The sequence below is a fragment of the Mus caroli genome, chromosome 14 (genome assembly GCF_900094665.2).
Source record: "Mus caroli chromosome 14, CAROLI_EIJ_v1.1, whole genome shotgun sequence".
In the NCBI taxonomy this organism is placed as follows: domain Eukaryota; kingdom Metazoa; phylum Chordata; class Mammalia; order Rodentia; family Muridae; genus Mus; species Mus caroli.
The window spans coordinates 13,028,114-13,040,940 of record NC_034583.1 but is presented as its reverse complement, the minus strand read 5'-3'; the positions used below and the strand labels follow the sequence as shown (position 1 = coordinate 13,040,940).

At 48.7% G+C, this 12,827-nt stretch overlaps 1 protein-coding gene across 1 annotated transcript; it reads left to right on the top strand.

Moving 5' to 3' along the window:
- Positions 1-6,302: 6,302 nt before the first annotated feature.
- On the top strand, positions 6,303-12,476 carry LOC110309828 (potassium channel subfamily K member 16-like). The gene is made up of 5 exons (XM_021182567.1): positions 6,303-6,515; positions 9,948-10,062; positions 10,912-11,078; positions 11,821-11,986; positions 12,259-12,476. The coding sequence occupies exons 1-5, from the start codon at positions 6,303-6,305 to the stop codon at positions 12,474-12,476; spliced, it is 879 nt and encodes a 292-aa protein (XP_021038226.1).
- The last annotated feature ends 351 nt before the right edge of the window (positions 12,477-12,827 follow it).

The window sequence follows — 12,827 nt, the reverse complement described above, 5'->3', positions numbered from 1 at the left end:
TGTATTCCAATACCTGTAGATTTTATGGGCTAAGTCTTAGACTCTAAGTGTTTTCAGAAAGTCCACTAGGTGTGGTAGCACCTACTTTTAATTCCACTACTTAGGTGGCAGAGGCAGACGGATCTCTGTGAGTTTGAGGCCAGCCTGGTTTACACTGTGAGTCCAGGCCAACTAGGGCTATATACGACACTGTCTCAAAACAATAACAATGACTTTTTATTATATATAACAACAAGAACACATGGATGTGTTCTTGAGAGGGACCCCATCCATGTCTTGGATTAGAAAACCAGAACCAGCAGATGCCAAGGACCAGCCTCAGCTTGGAGAGGGGTTCTGAGGAAGGAGTGTTTGTGAGCAGCAAAAAGAATGACATGAGGTCAACTTGTGGGTACAAGATGACAGCCTGTGTTCTGCTCAAGACAGCTTTTTGAAGATCACCAGACAGCTCAGCTCTCACAGACCAAAGCCCAGTCTTTTATTTACATATCAATTCAATCGTCCACCCCAGGTTCCCTTTTGATTATCCCACGCATCTGCGCATCTGCGTATTTTGATGTTAGCCCCTTGACTCCTAGGAAAAGACAACAAGCACATTTTTCTTAACAATGCAAATGAATTCAGAGACTGCTTGCCTTTGTAAACATAAACAACAAGCTAGTTGAGTGGGATCTGTCTTTGAGTTCACTATTCCCACCACACCAGGGCCTACATTTACTCTGTCCCAGTCCCAGGTTGACTTTGAATACAGAAATCTGCCTGCCTTTGTTTCTGCTTGCTTTTGTATCTTTCTGACAAGCTGCCTCATAGTGCAGCTGACTCTGTTCTTTTAGGTCCATGAAGCCTTTCATATAATTCATATTGCATCCTTATATTTTGCATAGTTGAGAAATTATATATTTATGAACTCATGATTTCAGAGTTCTTTCCCTTAACAGCCTTAAGCGTTGTTCTGAAGGTCACAGCATTTACTAATTTTGCTAAGGACATGGACACACTCTCACCTCCTGAACTTGGAGTCATTAACCTTTGGGGGGGGGGAGAGCATTTCCCAAAAGAGGAACATAAAGTAAATTATGTACATTATTATACAAATAAGCCCTATACCCACAGCAACTGTTAATACTCATGGAGGCCCATACCCTGCTGGCTCTGCTCCAGGGGTGGGAATTATGTCATGCCCCCCCTTCCACATAGCCATGCAGGATTCAGCAAGCAGAGAGGTTTCAGAAAAGATGGCTCCCCAGCTCTCCTCACATTGCCTCACAAATAGACAACATATTTTTTCACTCTTAATGCCAAGTAACTGTGCCCCTGCCTCATCTCACCCCAGTGATATCTTGTGTTTTATGTTGGGCTTTGTAGCAGAGGAGAAACTCCCCCCCCCATATTTGAAAAATAAAAATTCTCCCCTTTGCTTTGGTTTTCTGTAAGGCACATTGTTTTAGTTACTTTTTCTGTTGTTGTTAAAAGACCCCATGACCAAGGAAACTTACAGAAGTGTTTGCTGGTCCTTTGCTTACAGTTTTAAAGAGTGAGTCCATGTCTATCATGACAGGGAACATGGTGGCAGACAGACATGACACTTGTAGCAGTAGCTGAGAGCTTACATCTTTATTTTTAAGATTTATTTTTATTTATTGTATATGCATATACTCTATCTGCATGTACACCTACGTGACAGAAGAGGGCATTGGATTGCATTGTAGGAGGTCATGATCCACCATGTGGTTGCTGGGAATTGAATTCAGGACCTCTGGAAGAGCAGCAAGTCCTCTTAACTGTTGGGCCATTTCTCCAGCTCTAAGAACTTATAACTTGATCCACAAGCATGAGGCAGAGAGAGTGCTATCTGGGCTTGACATTATTTTTTTTAAACCTCAAAGTCCACCCCAGTGATACACCTTCTCTAACAAAGCCATACCTATTGACCCTTCCTAAATAGTTCCACTGATTAGGGACTAACCATTCAAATATATGACTGTATGGGAGACATTTCCATTCAAGTCACCACATTCTTCTACACCTGCATGTGTATACTCTCATCTCTACTTTATTACAAAAATAATGGTGGTTGTTTGTTCTGAAAGGATGGCCATAGCATCTGCACACCAGAGCTTCTAGGTGATGTGTACACCTGTGATGCCCACATCCCCTTTGATGGTAGAAGCTCAGTTACAGAATCTTGCTTTCTTAGTTACTTGATCCAAAGATGTCTCATATGACATGGCCATGTAAATGTTCTCCTGGACACTCTGCCTTTCCTGAGCCAAGATCAGAGCCAGGAAACACAAAGAGAGGAAGGCAGGCAATGGCAGGAGTTGGTGCCATCCAGATGCCAAGGAGTGGTCCTGGTGTTCATCTTTGTCACATTTCTTTTGTATGAAATTACCAGAATAGGGAAATCTAATAGAGATAGAAAACTGGTTCCTGTAGGCCAAGGGACCAGGCTAATGTGAAGGAGGAGCAAAAGCCAATGAGGAAAGAATTCCTCTTTGAAACAATAATTGGAAACCATGCTCTTGAAAGTCTGTGGATATAATACAAACCATGTGACTGCCAACTTGACTGTCAACTCTTTGCGCACCAGCAACCTCTGCGAGGGAGTTTCTAGATTGAATTTGTTGAGGTGGGAAGATCCTTGCTAAATGTGAGCAGGAGCAGGTGATGGCTGGAATCCCAGGGTGAGTAAAACTGGGAGAAGGCAAGCTGATCACAGGACTCCTCTCTCTCTGCTTCCTGGCTTCTGATGCAATGTGGCCAGTGCCACACACTCCTGCCAGGATGGACATATTATACCCCCACACTATGAACTAAAATAGACCCTTCCTTCCCTAAGTTACTTTCATCAGGTATTCTCTCAGCAATGAGAAAATTAACTCCTACACTGTGGAGGCATGGCTGGTTTCAAGGTGAGTGTGCTGAAAAAAAAAAAAAAGCCAGTGAAATATACTGCCAACAACAGATGATGGATAAAGAAGATGTGGTATCTGTACACCATGGAACACTGCTTATCCATTAAAAGAAAAAAGTAAAATCAAGACACTGGTAAGAAAATGAACAGAACTGGGGATTATTGTGTTACACTCCAAATGAGCCAGATTCAGAATGGCAAATACTACATGTTTTCTCTCATAAGCAGCATCTAAATGTAAGTGTGTGTGTGTGTGTGTGTGTATGTGTGTGTGTGCGTGTGTGTTTGTGTGTGTGTTTCTACATGGAAGTAGAAAGTGGGCCTTAAGGAAGTAAGACTGGGAAAGGGTAATGAGATGCATGTGACATACATAGAGGGTGGCAGTATATCAGATGAAGAAGGGCAGTGAGCGTGAGGATGGGTCTGCGTGTGCTGGTTAGCTAACCATCAACTCGACACCATCTAGTATTCCTTGGAAAGGGAGTCTTCATGAGAAATTCTCTACAGGGACATGTCTGATGGGGACTCTCTTGATTGTTAATTTGTGTAGAAGACCCAGCCTGCTGTGGGCAGCACCATTCCCTAGGCAGGGGTCCTGAACTGTATGGTTGGAGAAACTGAGTAGTTGAAAAGCAAGCAAGCAAGGATCTGTGCTTATTTTCTCTCTGCTCTTGACTCTAGAGGTGGCTGGCTGCTTGCTTGAGTTCCTGCCTTGACTTCCACCCAAAGACGTGGAATAATAAGTAGAATAGACTCCCTTCACTCATAAGTTGCCTTCTGTCAGGGCATTTTACTCCAGCAATAGAAATGAAATTATAACAGAGGGGGAGGGCAGTAATGGAGAGAGATGAGTAAGAACAAAGTATGATGACATCTACAGATGAAACTGCCATAATTAATCCCATTACTTTAGAAGCCAATTTAGAGATTTAATGGAAATAAATGAAGTTATTAAAACAATTACATGTTCCCACTAAAGCAAACCTACCACTGGGAAGATAAACGGACATATAAAAATGTGGGGATATGAGGGTTTCTTTTACTTTCTTAAAGTTTGTTTCCTTTAATTTTTATTTTATGTGTATGTGTGTTTTGCCTGAGGAATTGGTCTGTGCACTACATGCATCTGGTGCCTGAGGAGGCCAGAAAAGTGTGTTGAATCCCCTGGGACTACAGCTGCAGAGGGTGGTAAGCTGCCGCGGCAGTGCTGGGAACTCAACCCAGGTCCTGTGAAAACCACTGAGCCAGAAGGTTTCTACTTTTCAAGATGTTTTGTTTTTAGCAATAAAATTTATTTATGTATAAATATAAATAGATACATCTGGAGAGATGGCTCAGCAGTTAAGAGTACTTCCTGTTCTACCAGAGGAAATAAGGATTAGTTCCCAGCATCCAAGTCGGGAGCCTCACAAACAAGATGTGCACAAGCTGGGCATGGTGGCGCATGCCTTTAATCCCAGCACTGGGAAGGCAGAGGCAGGTGGATTTCTGAGGTCGAGGCCAGCCTGGTCTATAAAGTGAGTTTCAGGACAGCCAGGGCTACACAGAGAAACCCTGTCTCAAAAAACCAAACAAACAAACAAACAAAAGATGTGCAAACAAGATTGTGCTAAGTGCCTCAGGCACCAAACACACGGCTGGGGATGTGGCTCAGTTGGTAGGATGCTTGCCTGGCGCTCATCAAGTCCTAGGTTAGACCCCAGCATCCTATGAACCAAGCATGGAGTGCACACATGTAATCCCATCCCCAAGGATGTGGAGAACAAGAGGAGCATTAGCTCAAGGTCAGTCTCCGCTAGATGCCAAGTTTGAGGTCATCCTGGGCTCAATGAGATCTTGTCTCAAAGGAAAATAGGGGGTGGGCTGGAGAGGTGTTTCAGTGTTAAAACTTCAGTACCCACATTTGTTAGCTCATAGCTGCCTGTAATTCTAGCTTCAGGACATCTGACGCCCTCTTGGACTCTATGGGTACCCACCCACACATGGCATGCATCCACACCCACAAACACACACATATATAAAAATAAATATTAAGAAATAAACAGTAAGCCTGAGGAGATGGCTCATTGGTTAAGAGCACACACTATCTGCTCTGCCAGAATACTCAGGCTCCATTCCCAGCACCCAACCACCTGCAGCTCAGGTTCCAAGGGATCTGATACCCTCTTCTGGCCTGCACATGCTGCACAGACATACATGCAGGCAAAACACCCATACCCACAAAATAAAGCTAAATAAATATTTTTAAATAAATAAAATGGGATAGCTGGCCATGGTGTCACATGACTTTAATCCTGGCATTCAGAAGTCAGTGGATCTGTGTGGATTTAAAGCCAGCCTGGTCTACATACCATGCTCTAGCCCAGCCAGGGCTACATTGAGTCTTTGTCTTAAAACCAAAACAAGACAGGCAGGCAGGCAGGCAGACAGAAAGATAGATGATAGATAGATAGATAGATAGATAGATAGATAGATAGATAGATAGATAGATAAATCTGGAGAGATGGGTCAGCTGTTACAGGTTAAGCTAACAACTAAAAAAATAAATCAGTAACTGCACACATGCACAGTATGTTAGGTGAATTATTGTATAATGTCAATAAAGTAGTCGCATCTACCAAAGATCAATCGAGGCACTATGGGTCCTCCTGTGGAAAAAAGGAGTCGCCAGCAGTAACATATGGGTGGAGGCTCATGTCCGGTTTCTGTCTTCTTCACACTTTCATCTCCTGAGCTCAGCATCCTCAGACAACCTGCTCAAGGGTCTCAAACAAGACCAACCATTGGCTAAAGTGATAGCTGGTGGTAACCAGGGCTGCCCATGTATCAGTAGCACCAATTGATAGTGCTGCTAAGCAAGGCTGTCATCTGCCTGTTTACTTTGCTTTGATTTGTTTTACTCTGGTTTACTCAGCCCCAGGTTCCCCCAATAGGCAGGTCAATCCTCCCCATTCCCTTCTGTTAGCAAGGGCAACCCACACCCTTGTGAGCCTTCCCTCCCAGCCTCCTGTGTTTGAGCCGAGAGCCTTCCCAAGTGAGGAATCTGAAGTTGTCAAGATCCCTTCAGTTCCAGCAGAGTGGGCTCCTGATCAGATTCGCTCCCAGACACTCAGCCTCACTTGGAAGCAGAAGCTAAGGCCAGATGAGCTCAGGAGGAGCTCATAGGTGTCCCTGAGGGGCCCAAGCATTTGCTGCCTTGCTGCTCTGCATGGAAAAACAAGGCTGGGTGGGGGATGGCAGGCCTGTTTGCACACCACACTGTTCAAACAGACTCCCCTGCCGCAGACACCTGTGCGGTGGAGGACAGGGCAGGCAGTGGCAGGGGCTCTCACCTCTTCCAACTCTTCCACAGCCACCCTGACAGCTGCTGCAGAGTCCTGGCCACATCATGCCCCGTGCTGGGGTCTGCGGCTGCTGGGGTGGCCAAGTATTGCCCTTGCTTCTGGCTTATATCTGCTACCTACTGCTTGGGGCCACCATCTTCCAGCTGCTGGAGAAGCAGGCAGAGGCTCAATCCAGGGACCAGTTCCAGCTGGAAAAGCTACGCTTCTTAGAGAACTACACCTGCCTAGACCAGCAGGCCCTGGAGCAGTTTGTACAGGTGAGAGTACAAAAGAATGGGACAGGAAGAGTGGGGAGGTGATGGAAGCGCTAGTGGCACGAGCAGAGCCACTACCCAGAGGTTGGTTCCCCTTTGGAAGCAGAGTGTGGAGGAAGCTTGAGCCTGGAGAGATCTAGTCCGGGGCCCTAATTCTCAGGTCTGTTATGTGACCTTGCCAGTCACTTAACCTAAATGTCCTCATCAGTAAGATGAGAAGAAAAAAATATATCTGGGATTGGGGAGTTGGCTCAGCCAAGCATCTGCCAAACGAATATGAGTACCTGAGTTCTAGACCCAGATGTCGTTCCCCCCCCCCCAGAGGTGGGCGGGCAAGATGGTTCATCAAGTAAAAGCACTTGGCATGGAGCAGAGCCTGATGGCTGCCGTTCAAGTCCTGAAGCTCACATAGGGAAAGGAGAGACAACTCCTGGAAGTTGTCCTCTGATCTTGACATGCACACAATGGTACATGCATTTCCACATGCATATAAACACACCCATACCCACACACACTGCTATGTGCTAATTAAAGTGTAATTAAAAAAAAAAAAAAGTCAGGCATAGCGGCTTGTAATCTCAGCACTGGAACGGCCTAGACAGGCAGATCCCTTGGGCTCTCTGGCCAGCCAGCCTTGCCAAGTGGGCAAGCCTCGGGCCAGTAAGAGAGCCAGTCTTAAAAAAAAAAAAAGAGAGAGAGAAAAGAAAAAAAAAAAGATGGAAAGCTAGGCAGACAGCTTAGTAGGAAAGAGTAAGTAGAGGGACCTGGCCCCCATGTACATCTCTGGGTATGGCTGCAAGTGCCTATGACCCCAGCATTAGGTTGGTGGGTTGGGGAGACAGGTGGATCTTGAGAGCTCACTGGCTAGGCCAGAGCAGCCTAACCAAAAGGGCAAGCTCTATTTCGGTGACCCTGCCTCAAGGCAAAACCCAAACAAGGCTGATGGCTCTGTGGAATGACACCTGTGGTTGAGCCCTGGCTGCCTGCACAAACATATTCGTACACAACTCTGCACAGAAGCAAATGGGAATAGACACACACATGTACATCCACAAAGAGAATGCACCTGCAGTCGGCACACATGAACTGTCAGTCTTCAACACTCCAGAGATGTCCCCTCTCACACTCGCCCACTTCTCAGGACTGCTGCTCCATAGGCTGGCTCCCAGCCTATCTCCCTGGGTAGAGACACATACAAAGGTTAGAACGCGCTGGGCTGGTGGACAGCAGCCAGGTGGGGTGGATGAAAGCTGCCAGAACTGGACGCCTAGGTGGTCTTACTTCCTGCCTGGGTTCCTCCTGCCTCCCTCTCTTTCAGAAACAAAGCAAAACTAGGTATTTTGGGCAAAGGTGGGGCACTGAGAAGATGGACAGACAGGTGGAACAGGTAGTATTAGCGAACACCAAACAACAAGCCAAGCACAGTTGGCATAGTGAGAATGTGCATTCATGGGTAGGGACGGGGCTCTGGGCCATCATCATTTAGCGCCTGCGGCTGAGCACCCTGCAGGTGCTTTTTTCCCAGTTGCTTACTGCAAGCACTGCCTTCAGCTTGCAGGTGAGAGATGCAGGGTGGCGACAAGTCTGCACAGTCACTGGCTGAGGCAGAACTCACACGGGTGCTTCTCGCTGGGGAACTCTGTACATTTCATTCCATGAACCAGCTCACCCAGTGAGGACAGGGCACTGCTGAAAGCGAGAATTTTTAAGGTGGAGTCTGTGGCCCTCCCTCACCAGCAGCAATGCCTGAGAGCAAGCGTCAGCATCCACCCAGACCTGCTGACTCAGGCGCTTTGGGTGAGCTCACCAGGTGGTGCTGAGGCCCTGAGACTTCTCTTGGGACTGAGAGCAACAGGCTTACTAGATGAGATGTGAACAGAGTGGACTGTTCTGTTGTTCTATATGTGGATATACTCTGAATATAGAGTTACTCAGGGATGATGCTCATCTCCAGCCCCCTCAACATCCCAGAAGTAAGCCTGAGTCAGGAACACCCTCCAAACCTCCTCCTGCCCTGGGCTGGTAGTGGAGCCAGGAACGAGGAGTGGGCAGACAGGTGGCAAGGCTTAAAGCAACTCTGTAGTCAAGGGGCAAGGATGGACCAGATCTGACTGCATCCCAAGGGGCCTGTGCTTCGTTTGAGGGCTCACTAGGAAAGACGAAACAGACACACCCCTGAAAGTCCTCAGTTGCAGGACAAATCCTCACCTCCCAGGGTAAGTGGAGCCTGGAAAGCAGATTTGGGGGAATCCAGTTCCTGGGGAACTCACACACTGAGTCACACACAGTGCTGAGTGTAGTGTTCAAACTTGACTCCACGAGGAAGCAAGCTTGTATGTACATCAGTCCCTTTCTCCATTACCATGGGATTCCCTGAGGCCACTCACCCACACCCAGAGCCATCAGAGGAGTCAGAACCCCTTCTCCACAGGTTGGAAGGCTCAGAGATGCACTAGGAGCTGGGCAAATGCTAGGCCCAAGGGTGAAAGTCTCCAAGGACAGGACACACTCTGGAACGCCTGCCCCAGCTCCCTGGGTGTGTGGGAAAGAGGAGGCTAAAGTCTGCCCAAGTGAGGGCCAGGAGGCCTCCACCCAGCTGGTGAACATCAGTTCCCACAGGAAAGAGGCAGGAGCAACCATACTTCTCAATGGCTCCTCTGCCTTTAGGGCACCGCAAGATACCAAGGCTGAGCCACCACCCTAAAACAAGTTCCCAGCTAAAGGGAGAAGCCTAGAGTTTGGGGGGAGGGAACCCTGCCCATTTCCCATAAGGGGTTAAGGGCACAAGTTCGAGCCCGTTAAGGCTTCTGTTCTAGAAACACAAAACATAGACACATAAAGCACACATGTGCACACACACACACACACACACACACTCACTTGTGGGACTCTCTGTTGGGATTTCTCCTACAGGTATGGGTTGCACTCACTAGAGAATGCCAGAGAATGCGGCTGCCAGCACACTCATGTGCACCCCATGTCCAGGAAAGCTCTCATTCCCATTACCTGTCCCATGGAAAAGCAGCCCCACACCCTACTTTGGGCAGCAAACTCTCCCAGAAGCACTCAACAACACAAAACCCATCTTGTCTAATTCCCCTGCTCTCTCTCTCTCTCTCTCTCTCTCTCTCTCTCTCTCTCTCTCTCTCTCTCTCTGTGTGTGTGTGTGTGCATGCGCATGCGTGATATTTTCCTAGCTATCAAGAGCATCTGCACACTACCTCCTTAGGCCCTGGCTTCCCACTGGCTCATTAGAGCACACACTTCAGTCAACCGCTGGCCACTTAGTGTCTTAGCCAGAGCCTCGGATCCTTCGTGTCTATTTCTGTGACCAGGAATGATGCTATCTAAGAGACAGGAAAGCATCCTCCTGAGAGCTTGCTGACAGGCTGCACTCAGTAACTGCTGAGCCTGCTCTCCGTGCTTCTTCCACAGGTCATCCTGGAAGCCTGGGTGAAGGGTGTGAACCCCAAAGGCAACTCCACCAACCCTAGCAACTGGGACTTCGGGAGCAGTTTCTTCTTTGCAGGCACAGTGGTCACTACCATAGGTAACTGGGAGAGGAGTGAGGGCCTCCCTAGGCCCTGCTGAGCTTGGGGTCCATTCTAAATGCCACTGCTGGGCTGGGGATGTGCTTTATCCCGGAGGTGACACACAGGGCACAGGTTGGGAAGTGAGTAGGGGAAACCATGAAAACGGAAGGCAGCCAGGTTGGCTGCAGCTGTAGTTGCCTGGACTCACTTCTCTGGGTCACACTGAAGGTTTAGAAAGAGCTATTCCTCAGCACAGCTGCATAAAGGCAGGAGTGAGAGCCGGTCCCGTGGCCTTCCCCTGCCAGCAACTGCAGTTGATAGATCAGTGTCTTGAAAAGATGGGGTGCCAACAGAAAGTCCACACTACTCACTCCTTGTGAACCCCAGGGTCTCTCTTACACAGACCTTTCTTCAATTCAATTAAGTCCAAGTCCAATCCCAGCCAAGCTTCTTTGGCGAGCCAGGCAGAGTGACAGGGGTTGGGGTGGAAGGCACAGACTTGGTTCTGTCCCAGGCTTGGATTTCAGAACTTCCAGTCCCCAAAGTGGGATTAAATTGTTATAATCACACAAGGCAAAGTGTGTAACTCGATAGAAATGCCATAAAACATCTCAGGGAATCACGCCTGTCAGGGAGGCAGAGAGTGGCAGTGAGGTGGGCTTCCCGGAGGCAGCATTGTTGGTGATGCGCTTTCTGTAAGTAGAGGCTGTTCTATCAGAGAATAGGGAGAGTGTCCATAGGAACAGGGAACACTCCTCTTCCCACAGAGCTGATGGAGACAAACCTCTGCTAGAGCTGGTGGTTGGGGGTGGGAGCCAGTTCTGGGCTCTCTCTTCCCCGCATCTGCACACTCCTTTGCCCTGCAGGTTATGGAAACCTGGCCCCCAGCACGGAGGCAGGACAGATCTTCTGTGTCTTCTATGCTCTGATGGGAATCCCACTCAATGTGGTCTTCCTCAACCATCTGGGCACAGGGCTGCGGGCCCACCTGACCACATTGGACAGGTGGGAGGACCACCCCAGGCATTCCCAGGTAAGGCATCGTCCTCCCCGCCCCCTTCAGATCCTCAGAGTCCTCCCTCCCCTCCAGGCCCTTGGGGACAGATGGTTGAAAATTAGGACCTGGGCTTGGGTATACAAACACCTGACAGATTCAGGTATGAGAAGAGAGATAAGAAGAAGGATGATACAGACCAGGCAAAGCAGGGCCTCAAAGGGTTCTATAGCACCTTGACTATGGAGTCTACCTGTAAAGGGCTGAGAACCAGGCCCTGGGTATGACTGAGAGAACTGTCCCTGAGTGCTAGGCAGCTCTGTGCTGCATCCTTCTTTGGTGGAGAATTTGAACATTATCTCTCCATGGTCGTCACGGGTATTCAACATTCTTTCATGTGGTCCAAAACAGTCTCCAGGATACCCAGCATGCCCCCAGAGGGATCTGGAACAGTCTGGCAGTTGACAGTAGTCTAATCCCAGGCCTGAGTGGGACCCCAGGGCGCCTGCTCAAGTGTGATTCTCAAGTTTAAAAGGGTCTTTGACTCCTTCCTTGACCCACTAACACATTCCCCTGCCCATAACACATTCCCCTGCCCAGGAAACTTGGCACATACAAATCTCATCCCCAGGGGTACAGACCCACCCAAAAGTCTGCAGCAGGGATAGGGTGGGGGTGGAGCTTAGACATTGCCCTGCCTACACCTAACTTTTCCCAGACTTCCCTCATATACTTCCAGAAACTTCTAAATGGTCTCAAGGGCAGACTCTTTCCCTCCCAGCTGCTGCAGGTCCTGGGCCTGGCTCTGTTCCTGACCTTGGGGACCCTGGTCATTCTCATCTTCCCACCCATGTTCTTCAGCCACGTGGAGGGCTGGAGCTTCCGTGAGGGCTTCTACTTCGCGTTTATCACCCTCAGCACCATTGGCTTCGGGGACTATGTTGTTGGTGAGAATGGGATAATCGGGTTATCTTGGTGGGCACCCACTAGGGGTGATGAGCATAGAGGTACCAGCTATCTGAGGTTGGTTACTTCTGCAGCCGCTGTGAACTTTTGGTGGCCTCCTCAGAAGTCTCTGGTATAGTAGCCATCACTGCTTCCTCCGTTAGTAGTCCTTAGTATGAGGACGAGGGAGAGCGCATTCCTATGGAAGCGGGGAGGGGGGGAGTAGGGGGGGGTGGCAGTTCCCTCAGACACAAGCCATCACTTTCCCCGGCAGGCACAGACCCCAGCAAGCATTACATCGCTGTGTATCGGAGCTTGGCAGCTATATGGATCCTCCTAGGACTGGCATGGCTGGCGGTGGTCCTCAGCCTGGGATCCCTGCTTCTGCACAGGTGCTCCCGGCTCTGGCAGCTCATCAGAGGCCTGGACCTTAAGGATGGAGCAGCCCCTGACTCTGAGCCTAGATCACAGAAAATCCCCATCTCTGCATGAGACCCAAGTGTCCTGACCTCCCCAAACCCATGCCATTCCCTGCCCTTCCCCTTTCTTCTCAACCCACACACTACCCAGCAACTTTCCAGAGAGAGAAAGGAGACAGATGTGCCTACAAAGTGACTGGGGTGGGGGGGGGGTGTGAGGAGACAAAGATCAAAGATCTGCATGGATGGAGATGTGAAGTTTGCCCTTGGAGCTTTCCCCATCTCCCAAAGAGAACCTGGATTGTGGTTGCCAAATCACTACTGCCATCTTAACATGGTCATGGGAGCCCTTAGGCTGCAAGCAAAGGTGGACTTGATTTTTGTATTATTTACTACATACACAGTAGGCTCTTAACAGGTCCCT

What these genes read in the sequence shown, in the direction of transcription:
- LOC110309828 (XM_021182567.1), top strand. Translation starts at nt 6,303, where the DNA reads ATGCCCCGTGCTGGGGTCTGCGGCTGCTGGGGTGGCCAAGTATTGCCC. An exon ending in ACCACCCCAGGCATTCCCAG is followed by an intron (nt 11,079 to 11,820) that starts GTAAGGCATCGT and finishes TTTCCCTCCCAG; the next exon opens with CTGCTGCAGGTCCTGGGCCT. An exon ending in CTTCGGGGACTATGTTGTTG is followed by an intron (nt 11,987 to 12,258) that starts GTGAGAATGGGA and finishes TTTCCCCGGCAG; the next exon opens with GCACAGACCCCAGCAAGCAT.